Genomic DNA, 16856 nt, shown 5'->3' with positions numbered 1-16856 from the left:
CCAAAATATGAGTTATTCGCAGCCCTCGAATATATTTATTTCCATCTAGGAGGCTCTCATTTTCAATTTGATCTTACTACTTTTTGTCAAGATAGTTCTTCGCATGTCATTCATTCATATGTTAAAAAATGTTGTTGAATGTCTATTCTGTGCCAGGCATTCAGGCCTCAAAGGTAAATAGGAAACATTCCCTGCCCTCAAAGAGCTTACAATCTAATGGGAAAGTTGGGTGTGAGATTAGTCATTTTCAATTTGGTGGCAAGTGTTCTGCCAGGGATAAATACTGCAGAAAGCTGAGCAGGGAAGAGAGTAAGGTCCCTTTACAAAACAACAAATATTTTCAGTAAGACAGGGAGATAGATGGCAGGGTGTGGTAAGATATGTGGCTAGAGAGATATGTGGGAGTGTGGTCTTCATTATGAGGACAATGGGGAATAATTGATATTGAAAACAGAGAAGTAGCATGATCAGGTGTACATTTTGAAAAAGAGGGCTCTGTCTGCGGTGAGTTACACAGTTTCATGAGAGTCCAGAGGCAGGGAGTTGTGGTAATCAATGTGAGATGCTGCAGACAGGAACTGAGGTAGTGGCATGGGGTTGGAAAAAACGTGACAAACGGCTAAGTTTTAGAACTGAAGATATGGGGATAAGGGAATGAAAGTGAGGAAGACATGAAAATGGCAGCTAGATCTCTGGCTTGCACACCTGGGTAGCCAATGCCATTCTTTGAGCTTCCTCAGAATGCAGAAGGAACAATGGACTTGGTGGGATAGGGCCCCTAAAGAAAGATTCTTTTATTCTCTGATGTTCCACAGTCCATATTTAAGGTATGTGTAGGACTCCATTTAAGGAAATCAGGTAGAAGACATAAACTAAAGGGCTCCAGTAAAGTTCACAGGCTGCAATCCTTGGACAGCATGGCCTAACTAACCAATGTAAGGCACTCTAGACATTCTCTGTCAGACTCAAGGTCTTCAATTTAGATGGGCCAGCCCTGACGTAGGCTATGCTAAGTAATCTATAAGATATTTTCATTAACAGATTTTGGCACCATGTTTTGTCTATTTCTCTTTAGCACATCCTCAATCATTCCTTTGTATTTTTGCCTATTTTAATACCTATTTAATTTGGATTGTGAGTCCACTTTCAGTTCCTTAGAGGACTTAGAACACAGCTGGCTCACAAATGAATGTTAAGGAATAATGGCCTTTTTCCGTACTCAAGGGCAATCATACCCTAAATCTCTGGTTCATATCACTTAGATCATGACATTGCCATCCCTATTACTCCTATTATAATTTATTTTTCTTAATCATTTTTCAGGAACAACATTACTAAAAAGCTTTTCAAAATTCAAATAAATTATATTCATCAAATCACTGTTTTCTAATATTTATCTTAAAAAGAAGTAACTTGAGCAGGTTAACAGGCATGGCTTTCCTTTCATGAACTTGTGTACATTATGTTGGTCCAGTACTCAAATTTCCTCTCACTTAGTTTATGAGGCATGTGAATATTCCAGTATTTAAAAATACACATTGGTACACACATACTTTACACATTTTTGTGGTAGCAGATTTTTAAAAGGAAATACGATGGGAAAGGAAGGAAAAATTAGATTGAGTTTTTTAAGTTAGCAACAAAAATGATAACCATGGAAAGTCAAAGTACAGTATTTAAATAATTGTATTTGCTGTTTATTATCATAAACAAAATACTAGTTTACTAATTTCCTATGTTCTGTGGCATATGCAAAGATTTCTTTAAACAGAACAAATTGCAGTATTTGGAGGATCGGAATCTTGCCAAATATGAATAACACAAAAGCTTTAAAAGAATATCTACATTGTCAATCTATTTTAAAGTACACTTAGTGACATGCTCTGATCTCTTACCTGTGCCTCTCTAAATACATATGGTCCTAATTCCTTCCTGTGTTCAATAATCTTCTGGGCTTGCTCTACAGGAATGTCAATTTGTAAAGCTGGTGGAATACTGGAATTAATAAAGCAGTTGATAATAGTCATGATCTTCTTGTGTATGATGGGCTCATCACAATGAGAATGGCACAAGTCCTGAACAAGAAAGAACAATATATGATGAAAACACATTACGAGAACACTTCATAGAATTGTGTCAATATGTCTTTCAGTTAATATGTACAATTTAAGTTCAGGTCAGGAGGGCATGGGAACTTGTCAAGGCTATCTTGAAAAATAATAGCTTTTATTTCTCTTGGGTTAGAGGGACCTAAAATATTGATGTATACACCTTACATAAATACAGGTTTCATTTAATCCTGATTGCTGCTCCTCCTAGGTATAGGAACAGCTTTAGTGTCTATTTTGACTCATTTAACAAATCTATATTGAGTCCCTGCTAAATGGCAGACACTGAGCGAGCCCCAAGACAGAGTATCTAACCTTTAAAAGCTCAATCGCTTCTAGAGGAGAAGCATGAAAACATATTACTCCAATCGGAGATAGTTACTAGTAAATGCAATAGTCGAGGTATACCTAGGGTCATAGGAGAGCACTGATAACAAGCACCTAACTCAATTTATGGGTGGATGCAAAAACTTTCCCAGCCAGAATTGCTTCTACATAAAGTAGTTTAGGCTCAAAAAGGCTAACAACATAAGCAGGAATGCTGGTGGTGACAGGTGTGTTGTTATGTATCTCTTAGGATCTGTATTTTTTCAGTTAACCTATCACATTGTCCTCCTTATAGCTAAAGAAAACAATAGTGATTAGACATTAAAAAGACCCAGTTTTACATTACAATGTAGGGCTATCATTCCTTACAATAAATATGTATCTTATTTTGAATTATGGCATTTCTCTGACAAAGACATTCTTCTTTAAATCATTAGAAAGCAAATAAATTTGGAAGCTTGTACTTCTAGGCTAGAAATGAGCCAACATTTATGAAGTACCCACTGTATGATGGGAACTGTACTAACTTTCTTATGAACACTGTTAAAGAAAGAAAAATTATAGTGCTTGCACTGAAAGTTTATATATTGTTTGACATAAAATATGTGTGAAAAAAATCTTGATATAAATGCTACATTAAGACAACAGTTAGCATTTTTACTCAATTTAGCAGCCCCTCAGAAAATGCCTATATATTCAACATGCTTGTTATGTTACCAAATTTTTTTGTGCTGTTGCTAGTGACATATTATATATAATTATTTGATGAGACTGGTTTATAATCATGGAATGTAAGGTTTGTGAAATAAAAATAAATTTGTGAAGTTATATACAGTTTTAATTTTCAGAGTGATGGGACAGAATCTAAATAGATTCAGAACTGACTTTTTTGTAATTGTTCTGCCATACTATACCATTAGCCTAATTAACTTCCACCTATCATTAAGGTCTCAGTTCAAGCATACTTTCCTCCAGGAAGCTTCCTGTGCTCTCTCAGCACAGGAGAGAAGTCCAACTTAGGTTCTTCCGATGCACCCTGTGCCTCTTCCACCACTGCACTAGTCACACTCTTACCAACTGTCTTGTCTATCACTTGTCTGTCCCTCCCATGACACTGTAAATTCTAAGAGGGAAGACAGTTTTGATTACAGTTGTATCCTCACGATTTAGCATAGCCCTTCGGTAGGTGCTCAGTTAAGTGTACTTCTTGGATGAATATTTCCTTCCAGTCTTTTTCTCTTTGGATACACACACACACACACACACACACACACACACACACACTTTAAATCATACTGTTTTCTAGCAGGTAGGTTTTAAAAGATCAGCAAGATGCATATCTTTTCCCATCATTGATTATTCTCCTACAACATAGTTTTTTAATGGCTACAGAGTATTCTATTTATAGCTAAGTAATCAATGTCCTGTTGCTGAATATTTAGGCTCTTCTCAGTTTTTCATAATTCAGAATATGTAAGATCACTGCAGATCACTCTTTGCATATTACCATAATCAGTGCTGAGGGGAGCATGACTGAGTGAGTAAGGGCATGAGCCTTAGCAACAGAATGCCTTGGTTCAAATTCCAGCTCTACCACTTAATTAGCTGTATGATGCCAGGAGTTTCTTAACTTTTCTGTGCCTTAGCTTCTTCATCTCTAATATGGTGAGAATAATGGGTCTGAATTCATAGGATTCTGATGAAGAAATTAGTTATTACATGAAAAGCATTAAGACAATATCTGACAGGCAGTAAACAGTTAAGAAGTGTAAGCCATATCAAAGTGAGGTCAGCAAGACTGCCAGGCGGAATGCTTCCCACCTGGCAAACACCCTCAAGACCCAATTCAGGTATCATCACTCATTCTGAGACTTCCCCGACCTATCAACTGCCCTGCACATTCCCTCCTCTGTGCCAAAACTATACCTAGTTAGAACATGGATCACAGCCAATACACTTCCATGACATTTGTTCTCATGGATGTCTCCCCATCCCTCGGGGGAGTTGTATTCACTTTCTTGATGTGTTTATTCACTTTATTATTCAAATAATCTAGCATAATGGCTGGCACATTAGATACTTAATAAATGTTTATTGAATGAACAAAATCACTCTGACATTTTTTTAAACAGATACCTAGTATTATAAGTCCTCCATTCTATACTGCAAAAAAGGTATTTAAATGAAGACCAAAGGAATCCTTGAAGGAAAACAGTCACAAAAGTAAATAAGGGTTGACTGTGTGTGCATCTAGGATTAGCTTATTTTCCAAGGTTTATCTCTTTACCTCTTGTCCTAGTAAGGCTTGGCTTATTCATATTCATATTAGCTTGTAGATAGTTCTCTCCACTCATGATAATTGCCTATTCTGGAAAACAGGCTCTACTTCCCTTCTAATTTCTAATTTTCAAAAAAAAATTTAATATTAGCTACCTTGTGACAGATTCTGAAACAATTTATGTCAAAATATTTTTTTCTGAGAAAATTTCTAAGTTTACAATAGTACAAAAACTGTGGATAATAAAAAAGGGTGGAAAACAGTTTCATGGTATGTTGGAGAAAGTTTGGAAATAGACTTTAGTAAGCAACTACTAACTATACAGAATATGAATGCTGCAGAGCATTAGTACTGTATAATTCATACTTACATTGTAGGCCATTTGAAAGCATTATCCTCTTAAATTCCAGTTTTATTTTTTATTTTCCATTTTTATAATGGTACGAAACAGGCTGCTTGCAAGGAAATGAGCCTGCTACCCCTGGGAATATTTAAACAATGGCTGGATGCCTACTCATAGGTATTTCTAGACAACATTTCTGTATTCAAGTCTAGATTACATACTAGAAGGCCTTTCTTCCTCTTCAATGCAAAGATTTTACATGATTTCATTAAACACTAAACCTGAAAATAGACTGTTTTTTCACCTAACCACTTGTTCTTTCACTTATTTATTTTGTTAAGAATTTGGCTATTCTTTTGAGTAGAAAAACCTCTCTCATCTCTGTTGACTTATTTATCCATAATCCACTGCCTTTGATTACTATTGCTGTAAATATGGTTGGGAGAAATTCTTGTAAAGAGGTCTCAGTTAAAGTACTGAATATGGGTATCTTTAGGAAAAAATGTATCTAGTACATTTATAGATGAAGGGTATGCAAAAATACAGTTAAAACTCTTTTCAGGAAGATTTTAATTAGATCACAATATATTTGAGTATGTTAAAAATACTAATACTATCCACAGATCAATGGAACAGAATAGAGAGCCCAGATATAAATCCACACATATATTGTCAATTAATATATAATAAAGTAGCCATGAATACACAATGGTGAAAAGACAGCCTCTTTACAATTGGTGTTGGCAAAACTGGACAGCTACATGTAAGAGAATGAAACTGGATTATTATCTAACTCCAAACACAAAAGTAAACTTGAAAGGGATCAAACACTTGAACACAAGTCATGAAACCATAAAACTCTTAGAAGAAAATACAGGCAAAAATTTCTTGAATATAAACATGAGCAGCTTTTTCCTGAACATATCTCCTCGGGCAAGGGAAGCAAAATAAAAAATGAATAACTGGGACTACATTAAACTAAAAAGCTTTTGTACAGCAAAGCACACCATCAGCAAAACAAAAGGTAAACTACAGTACGGGAGAATTTATTCAAAAATGACATATCTGATAAGGGGTTAACATCCAAAGTATATAGAGTTCACACTCCTCAACACCCAAAAAACAAATAACCCAATTTAAAAAATGGGCGGAGCATCTAACAGACACGTCTCCAAAGAAGAAATTCGGATGGTCAACAGGCTCATGAAAAGATGCTCCACATCGCTAATTATTAGGGAAATCAAAATTAAAACCACAATGAGATATTACCTCACACCAGCTAGGCTAGCCAACATCCAAAAGACAAACAACAACAAATGTTGGCGAGGTTGTGGAGAAAGCGGAACCCCTACACTGTTGGTGGGAATGTGAATTAGTTCATCCATTAGGGAAAGCAATATGGAGGTTCCTCAAAAAACTAAAAATAGAAATACTATTTCATCCAGTAATTCCGCTCCTAGGAATTCACCTAAAGAAAACAAGATCCCTGCTTCAAAAAGTACATGCACCCCTATGTTTATTGCAGCACTATTTACAATAGCTAAGATACAGAAGCAACCTAAGTGTCCATCAATAGTTGAATGGATAAAGAAGAGGCAGTACATATACACAATGGAATATTATAGAGACACAAAAAGAAAAGAAGTCTTACCATTTGCAACAACATGGATGGAGCTAGAGGTATCATGTTCAGTGAAATAAGCCAGGAGGAGAAAGATAAGTACCAAATGACTTCACTCATTTGTGGAGTATAAAAACAAAGCAAAACTGTAGGAACAAAATAGCAGCACACTCACAGACTCCAAGAAGGGACTAATAGTTACCAAAGGGAAGGGGCTGAGGAGGGTGTGTGGGGAGGGAGGCAGAAGGGGATTAAAGGGCACTATAATTTACAGTCACAGGCGGGAGGGGCGGAAGATGGCAGCATGATTAGAGCAGCGGAAATCTCCCAAAACCACATATATCTATGAAAATATAACAAAGACAACCCTTCCTAGAATAAAGACCAGAGGACACAGGACAATATCCAGACCACATCCGCACCTGAGAGAACCCAGCGCCTCGCGAAGGGGTAAGATACAAGCCCCGGCCGGGTGGGAGCCGAGCGCCCATCCCCCCAACTCCCGGTGGGAGAAGAATAGGCAGAGCGGGAGGGAGACGGAGCACAGGACTGCCGAACACCCAGCCCCAGCCATCCGGGCCAGAGTGCAGGGCCCTGGATACTAGGGAAACAGGACAGGAAGAACAGTGAGCGGGCACTGGTGGCCTGGCACCGGAGGACACCAGAAAAGCGAGTGACCATTTTTTTTTTTTTTTTTTTTGCTGTTTTGTTTTGGCGAGCGCTTTTTGGAAGTCTTAAAGGGATAGGGCCCCCAATACTAGGGAAACAGGGCAGCAAGACCGGTGAGCAGATGCCTGAGGCTGGCGCCGGAGAATAAAGAAAAACGAGTGGCCACCTTTTTTTTTTTTTTTTTTTAAATAAAAATTTTTTTTTTTTTGTGGTCGTTGTTTTGTTTTGGCGGGTGCTTTTTGGAAGTCTTAAAGGGGCAGGGTGGGACACTTAATCCAGAGGTAGGGAATCCGGGGATCTCTGGGCACCCTAACCCCTGGGCTGCAGGGAGCAGGGAGGCCCCTTACTGTAGGGGCCGGCCTACGGCCGAGGCTGAGTCCCACTATGGCTGAACACCGCCCTTCCACTCTAGTTGACCAATGCCCTAATGGGCGCCACCCTGCCTGGTTAGGTGGCATTAGCATAAGGAAGTTGCTCCTATAGGCTTGCCCCATGCTTCTGCGCTCGTGCTCAGCTCGTGCAGAGGGCATGCTACCAATCAGCTTAAAGGTCACGCATGATCTTGATCACCATAGGCCAGCTTCCTTTATATAAGGCATAAGCAGGAAAGAGAAGCATTCTCACTCTCTGTCTCTCTCTTTCTCTCCTCTCATTCTTCCTCTCACTCGCTCCCTCCAGCTGTTGCTTCTTCTCACTCACCTTCTCCCAGCCTTCCAAGCAACAATAAAGAACTGAAGTGAACCAGGTCTGTGTACGTATCGCTGTCGTCACCGCCACAAGGGGCGAACGCGGTATCTGGTGCCGAAACCCGGGAGTTTTTCTCCAACCACCCAGAGGAGAAACTGACGGACGCGGACGCCATAGAGCTTCTTACCCTGAAGCAGTACCTGTGGACCCCATTTGGAAGGATTGCTCGGGAAGGCGCTTCAGAGGAGAAGGGTGAGTGGACCAACGAGCAAAGCAAAAGTAGAAGTAGGAAAGGAGATAGCAAGCGGCTGTGGTGGGGATTTCTGTTTTGTCTGTCCGTCATAGTGTTCTTTGTTGTACTGTTTTGTTTTGTCAAAAATGTTATGAAAAGTTAGGGCGCCAGTGAAAGTTCACGGGATAGCGACGAAGCCAGGAAAGTTCGCGGGAAAGCGACGAAGCCAGGAAAGTTCGCGGTATAGTGACGAATGCAGGTTAGCGATAAGAGTACCCTTTACCCATAAACTTAGGAGTAGCCTTTTATCCTTTAATCGCTAACATAGGATCTAAAGAGTCTAGAATTAGAGTAGAAGAGCCTTTGAGAGCACTCCTGAGGGCCAACGGAACCTCATTAAAAACAAAAACCGCAAGGGCTTTCCTCCACACGGTGGAGAAGCATGCTCCGTGGTTCCTAGATGCAGGAAGAATCACTACCCCCGTGTGGGAAAAGTTAGGCGAGGATCTGCGCAACGCAGATCGCAGGGAGCCGCTCCCGGCTGGGACGCTCCCCATATGGGGGCTGGTTGAGAGCTGCCTAAAGGAGAATAAACCTAGTTGTAGAGAAGCCATAAGGGAGGGAGAGGAGATTCTTGAGGAAGTGAAAGAGGAAAGAGCCTCTGCGAGAGCATCTGAAAGTGGATCTACACAGGGGGGGTCCTCTGATGAGGAAGAGGACCAAGAATTATCAGGAGAAGAGTTAGAGGCTAGGGCTGCTCAGAGAGGACATCGGCCCACATTGTACCCCTCACTGAGCCGACTGAGAATAAGCAGAGAGGAAGGAGAGACTAGCTCAGCCCCTCTCCCCAATAAGAGCAGTAAGGTAGAAGAGATTGTGCCAACCGCCCCAAATTATCCATTTTGCTCTCCAACCTATAGAGCAGAGCCACCCCTTTACCAGAGTTACTCATATTGTGGTGGCCAGGGGTGCCAAGAACAATTGGGCAAGAATAGATGGAGGGAATGGCTAAACATGGAGGGGAATGCAGCCTTCCCAGTAATAGAAGATCCAAACACCCAGCAAAGATACCATCAAGCCCTAGATTTTAAGCTTGTTAAAAGCCTAAAGGAAGCTACCACCACCTATGGAGTGCAAGCAGCGTTCACTGTGGCCATAGTGGAGTCATTAGCCACTCAGAATCTAACACCAGATGATTGGGCTAATGTAGCCAGAGCATGCCTTACTGGAGGTCAGTACCTGCTATTCAAAACTGCGTGGGCAGAGCTTTCTCAAGACACTGCCCGGCGCAACGCTGGCGCAGGGAACAATCAGTGGAACCTAGAGATGCTAATGGGCACAGGACCTTACCTAGGACAGCATAATCAGATAAATTACCCTCCTGCTGTGTATATGCAAATAGCTACAGCAGTTGTCAAGGCCTGGAAAACACTCCAGGGGATTGGTGATTTACAGGGTCAATTATCTAAAGTACTCCAAGGACCAAATGAGCCTTATGCAGACTTCTTGGCAAGGTTGATGCAAACTGCAGGCCGTATATTTGGAGATGTTGACACAGCAATGCCCCTAGTAAAACAGTTGGCCTATGAGCAAGCAAATAAATGGTGTAAAGAGGCTATCAGGCCTTGGAAAAATAAAGATTTAAATGTGTACCTCAAAGTTTGCAGGGACATCAATGACACTGTAGTGCAAGGACAGGTAATGGCTGCAGCCATAACTCAGGGACTGCAAACTGCGTGCAGCAGGGCTACCCCTTCCGGGGCATGCTTCCATTGCAAGCAGATGAGTCATTTAAAGCGAGATTGCCCGAAATTATGGTGATCAGAGGAGCCCGTGTGGGTTCCTCAGTGGCCCCTTACCAGAGAGAAAAAAGAAGCAGCCCACACATTAGTGCAAGAGCAAATTGCCGCAGGGCATCTTCAAAGTTCTACTTCCCCATGGAAAACACCCATATTTGTCATAAGAAAGAAATCAGGGAAATGGAGATTGCTGCATGATTTAAGAGCTGTAAATAATCAGATGATTCTCATGGGATCAGTGCAATTAGGTTTACCATTGCCTATGGCCCTGCCAAAAGATCGGAAATCAATTGTAATAGATATCAAAGATTGTTTCTTTTCCATCCCTCTTCATTCTGAGGACTGTAAAAAGTTTGCCTTCACTGTACCAGCCATCAACCATGATTGCCCAGATGAGCGGTATGAATGGAAAGTGTTGCCACAAGGCATGGCAAATAGCCCTACTATGTGCCAGTTGTATGTGCATGAGGCCCTGGCAGAAGTTAGAAAAAAGTTCCCTGATGTAATTATCTATCATTATATGGATGATATTCTCTTATGTCATGAAAAGAATAGTAAAGTAGAGGAAGCCTTCTGCTTCTTGCAAGCACACTTTAAGATATGGGGCCTGGAACTAGCACCAGAGAAAATACAGGCAGCTTGCACCAAACAGTATTTAGGAATTAAATTGGAAGATACTATTGCTAGGCCATTAAAAATAACCATAAGAACAGATCAATTAAAAACCCTTAATGATTTTCAGAAACTACTTGGAGATATAAATTGGGTAAGGCCATTCCTAAAGCTTACAGATGAAGAGCTCAGTCCATTATATGAGACACTGAAGGGCGATTCTGATTTATCATCTCCGCGCTCTCTCAGTAAGCAAGCCAAGGAAGCCTTGAGCCTAGTCCAATCCCGCTTGCAGCTTGCCCAGGTAGATAGAATAGACTATGGCAAATTGCTATTCCTTATAGTGATACCCAGTAATAATAGCCCAACAGGGGTACTTTGGCAGGAAGGGCCAATTCTCTGGGTATATCTGGCCCACTCTCCAGGAAAAACATTAAGATGGTATCCTCAGAGTATAGCTGATTTGATCATCAAGGGAATCAGGACAGCTATAAAAACATTTGGGATTCCCCCAAACATAATAATAACGCCTTACACTGCTGAGCAGATTGAATGTCTTACTGCATGCTGTGATGCATGGGCTGTTGCTTACACCATCACCAATGCTTCCTTTGACAACCACTACCCAAAACATCCTTGGCTACAGTTCTGCCTCTCTAATCCCGTCATCTTTCCTAAAAACACAAGATGTAATCCCATACCCAAGGCTAAGGTGGTGTTCACTGATGGATCAAAGAATGGCATTGGGACTGTGGTCACTGGTGACCAATCTTGGACATTCAGTTTTCCAACCACTTCAGCCCAACAAACAGAGCTGTTGGCTGTAGCACAAGCCTTTATGCTTTTCTCACAGGAATCTTTTAACCTTTTAGCAGATAGTCAGTATGTAGTGACTGCTGTGTCCATCTTAGAGAATGTAAGTTATATTAGCCAGTCTTCCCCCGTTGCCAGTATTTTTAGAAAGCTACAACAACTGATCTGGGATCGATCAACACCTTTCTTTATTGGACATGTAAGAGCCCACACTTCCCTCCCAGGACCCATTGCTGAGGGAAACAGACGTGCCAATGCCCTGACCCGTGAGTTTAACATCTTAGCTCTATTTGACCCTGTAGAACAAGCTGCTCAATTTCACAAACAATTCCATGTCAATGCACATACCCTTCGCCTAAAATATAATATTACTAGAGACCAAGCAAGAGCCATAGTAGTCAGTTGCAAATGGTGTGTCACACTCCTACCCTCCATCTCAGAAGGAGTTAATCCAAAGGGGCTACTCCCCAGTCACATTTGGCAAATGGATGTTACCCATATTCCAGAATTCGGTAAGATGAAATATGTCCATGTGTCTGTACACACCTGCTCAGGCATCATTTTTGCCTCTTGCCATACAGGAGAAAAATCTAGAGATGTCATATCTCACTGCCTCCAGGCATTTTCGGCCTGGGGAAAGCCCAAACATTTAAAAACTGACAATGGGCCAGCATATACATCCCAATCACTCCTCAGCTTTTTAAAAACAATGGATATCACCCACACCACGGGCATTCCCTATAACCCTCAAGGGCAAGGTGTGGTAGAGCGTTCCAACCTGACCCTTAAAAATGCTCTCTATAAACAAAAAGGGGGAATAGGGGCAGACTTCAGATCCCCCAGAGACAAACTTAACATCATATTGTTCATTTTAAATTTTTTGACATTGGACAAAGATGGCCACAGTGCAGCAGAGCGGCATAATCGCCGTTCCAGGCCTAAAGACATGCCCGCAGTTATGTGGAAGGATGTATTGGAAGGATCATGGAAAGGCCCAGATCCAGTGTTAATCTGGAACCGAGGCGCTGTTTGTGTTTTCCCACAGGACCGAAACAATCCCATCTGGGTGCCTGAACGCCTGACACGGAGAGTGGCAAGACCAGAACCGGAAGTGCGAGATGCCGACGCCACTGATGCTCATCCTGCTACTGATTCTTCAGCAGGCGATAGCGGAACCCAGAGAACTATGGGGTCTGGTGAAGGCTTGGCCTATTCCACTCCCGGTGACTGAAACTGCACATACCTTTCCTGCCTTTTTCTCTACCTATAGTACACTTAATCTCCCATATCTGCCTTTTGACAGCTCTATGTGTTACTGGCATTCCTTTCATAACCTCTCTAAAGCTGCCAATCTGTCCAGGGAATTAGGCAAGATGTTATCCACCAATTGGTCCAGTGAGTTTGACGTGCTCACCACTCAGCTACGGCTAGAAATATTGAATGTTAGTCCCCAAAAGTTAGAGGCGCTGTCTGTAGCTCAGTTTGCTGAAGCTGTGCTAAATGCCACCAAAGCCTGGTCAGGCATGGGTGTTCTGTTCCATGCAATGGCAACATCGGAAAGTGCAGATGGCTCTGGTGCAGGCCATTGCAGCTATAGAAGAAGGCATCTCCCCTAGGGTGTAGCACAATATGTTGGACCAGTAGTCAAAGACGGGTAAGATCAGGAGGTACTCATACCAACCTAAGACAGGGCGCAGACCTTAGCTGTCTGTTGCCCTATGACGGGTAAGGATGCTGCACCTCCCTGACAAACTAAGACAGGCATGGTCCCCGAGCCTCATTGTGCTAAAAAACAAAAAAGGGGGAGATGTAGGGGCCAGCCTACGGCCGAGGCTGAGTACCACTATGGCTGAACACCGCCCTTCCACTCTAGTTGACCAATGCCCTAAGATGGCGCCCGCTTAATGGGCGCCACCCTGCCTGGTTAGGTGGCATTAGCATAAGGAAGTTGCTCCTATAGGCTTGCCCCATGCTTCTGTGCTCGTGCTCAGCTCGTGCAGAGGGCATGCTACCAATCAGCTTAAAGGTCACGCATGATCTTGATCACCATAGGCCAGCTTCCTTTATATAAGGCATAAGCAGGAAAGAGAAGCATTCTCACTCTCTGTCTCTCTCTTTCTCTCCTCTCATTCTTCCTCTCACTCGCTCCCTCCAGCTGTTGCTTCTTCTCACTCACCTTCTCCCGGCCTTCCGAGCAACAATAAAGAACTGAAGTGAACCAGGTCTGTGTACGTATCGCTGTCGACACCGCCACAAGGGGCGAACGCGGTACCTTACGGAGATAAATAGCTTCCAGGCCGCTCCTCCTCCAACGCGACTCCACCATTTTGGAGTAGCTGCCCGAACCAGGCCACGCCCACAGCAACAGCGGAGATAAACTCCATAGCAGCTGGGCAGGAAGCAGAAAACCTATCTGCGTGCAGCTGTCCAGAACAAGCCACTAGAGGTCGCTGTTCTCCCAGGAGAGGAGGGCCACAAACCAACAAGAAGGGAAGTTCTTCCAGCTGTCACTCGTCCCAGCTCTGCAAACTATTCCTATCACCATGAAAAGGCAAAGCTACAGGCAGACAAAGATCACAGAGACAACACCAGAGAAGGAGACAGACCTAACCAGTCTTCCTGACAAAGAATTCAAAATAAGATTCATAAACATGCTGACAGAGATGCAGAGAAATATGGAAGAGAAATGGGATGAAGTCCAGAGGGAGATCACAGATGCCAGAAAGGAGATCGCAGAAATGAAACAAACTCTGGAAGGGTTTATAAGCAGAATGGATAGAATGCAAGAGGCCATTGATGGAATTGAAATCAGAGAACAGGAACGCATAGAAGCTGACATAGAGAGAGACAAAAGGATCTCCAGGAATGAAACAATATTAAGAGAACTGTGTGACCAATCCAAAAGGAACAATATCCGTATTATAGGGGTACCAGAAGAAGAGAGAGGAAAAGAGATGGAAAGTATCTTAGAAGAAATAATTGCTGAAAACTTCCCCAAACTGGGGGAGGAAATAATCGAACAGACCACTGAAATACACAGAACACCCAACAGAAAGGATTCAAGGAGGACAACACCAAGACACATAATAATTAAAATGGCAAAGATCAAAGACAAAGAAAGAGTTTTAAAGGCAGCTAGAGAGAAAAAGGTCACCTATAAAGGAAAACCCATCAGGCTAACATCAGACTTCTCGACAGAAACCCTACAGGCCAGAAGAGAATGGCATGATATATTTAATACAATGAAACAGAAGGGCCTTGAACCAAGGATACTGTATCCAGCACGACTATCATTCAAATATGACGGTGGGATTAAACAATTCCCAGACAAACAAAAGCTGAGGGAATTTGCTTTCCACAAACCACCTCTACAGAACATCTTACAGGGACTGCTCTAGATGGGAGCAATCCTAGAAAGAGCACAGCACAAAACACCCAACATATGAAGAATGGAGGAGGAGGAATAAGAAGGGAGAGAAGAAAAGAATCTCCAGACAGTGTATATAACAGCTCAATAAGCGAGCTAAGTTAGCCAGTAAGATACTAAAGAGGCTAACCTTGAACCTTTGGTAACCAAGAATTTAAAGCCTGCAATGGCAATAAGTACATATCTTTCAATAGTCACCCTAAATGTTAATGGGCTGAATGCACCAATCAAAAGACACAGAGTAATAGAATGGATAAAAAAGCAAGACCCATCTATATGCTGCTAACAAGAAACTCACCTCAAACCCAAAGACATGTACAGACTAAAAGTCAAGGGATGGAAAAACATATTTCAAGCAAACAACAGCAAGAAGAAAGCAGGGGTTGCAGTACTAATATCAGACAAAATAGACTTCAAAACAAAGAAAGTAACAAGAGATAAAGAAGGACACTACATAATGATAAAGGGCTCAGTCCAACAAGAGGATATAACCATTCTAAATATATATGCACCCAACACAGGAGCACCAGCATATGTGAAACAAATACTAACAGAACTAAAGGGGGAAATAGACTGCAATGCATTCATTCTAGGAGACTTCAACACACCACTCACCCCAAAGGATAGATCCACTGGGCAGAAAATAAGTAAGGACACGGAAGCACTGAACAACACAGTAGAGCAGATGGACCTAATAGACATCTATAGAACTCTACATCCAAAAGCAACAGGATATACATTCTTCTAAAGTGCACATGGAACATTCTCCAGAATAGACCACATACTAGGCCAGAAAAAGAGCCTCAGAAAATTCCAAAAGATTGAAATCCTACCAACCAACTTTTCAGACCACAAAGGCATAAAACTAGAAAGAAACTGTACAAAGAAAGCAAAGAGGCTCACAAACACATGGAGGCTTAACAACACGCTCCTAAATAATCAATGGATCAATGACCAAATCAACATGGAGATCCAGCAATATATGGAAACAAATGACAACAACAACACTAAGCCGCAACTTCTGTGGGACGCAGCAAAAGCAGTCTTAAGAGGAAAGTATATAGCAATCCAAGCATATTTAAAAAAGGAAGAATAATCCCAAATGAATGGTCTAATGTCACAATTATCGAAATTGGAAAAAGAAGAACACATGAGGCCTAAGGTCAGCAGAAGGAGGGACATAATAAAGATCAGAGAAGAAATAAATAAAATTGAGAAGAATAAAACAATAGCAAAAATCAATGAAACCAAGAGCTGGTTCTTCGAGAAAATAAACAAAATAGATAAGCCTCTAGCCAGACTTATTAAGAAGAAAAGAGAGTCAACACAAATCAACAGTATCAGAAACGAGAAAGGAAAAATCACGACGGACCCCACAGAAATACAAAGAATTATTAGAGAATACAATGAAAACCTATATGCTAACAAGCTGGGAAACTTAGGAGAAATGGACAACTTCCTAGAAAAATACAACCTTCCAAGATTGACCCAGAAAGAAACAGAAAATCTAAACAGACCAATTACCAGCAATGAAATTGAAGCGGTAATCAAAAAACTACCAAAGAACAAAACCCCCGGGCCAGATGGATTTACCTCGGAATTTTATCAGACATACAGGGAAGACATAATACCCATTCTCCTTAAAGTTTTCCAAAAAATACAGGAGGAGGGGATACTCCCAAACTCATTCTATGAAGCTAACATCACCCTAATACCAAAACCAGGCAAAGACCCCACCAAAAAAGAAAACTACAGACCAATATCCCTGATGAACGTAGATGCAAAAATACTCAACAAAATATTAGCAAACCGAATTCAAAAATACATCAAAAGGATCATACACCATGACCAAGTGGGATTCATCCCAGGGATGCAAGGATGGTACAACATTCGAAAGTCCATCAACATCATCCACCACATCAACAAAAAGAAAGACAAAA

The 16856-nt window shown here is 41.6% G+C and overlaps 1 protein-coding gene across 1 annotated transcript in view; it reads right to left on the bottom strand.

The window, feature by feature from the left end:
• Positions 1–16856, bottom strand: part of RGS22 (regulator of G protein signaling 22) — a 168083-nt gene that overhangs the window by 23575 nt on the left and 127652 nt on the right. Inside the window, exon 22 of the mRNA XM_057497863.1 lies at positions 1896–2075. Within this exon, the coding sequence (XP_057353846.1) occupies positions 1896–2075 (180 nt within the window). The remainder of the gene's footprint in view (positions 1–1895; positions 2076–16856) is intronic.

Source organism: Manis pentadactyla, chromosome 3 (assembly GCF_030020395.1).
Source record: "Manis pentadactyla isolate mManPen7 chromosome 3, mManPen7.hap1, whole genome shotgun sequence".
Lineage (NCBI taxonomy): Eukaryota > Metazoa > Chordata > Mammalia > Pholidota > Manidae > Manis > Manis pentadactyla.
Note: the sequence above shows the minus strand (reverse complement) of the source record. Positions and strands in the feature narration are given on the sequence as shown.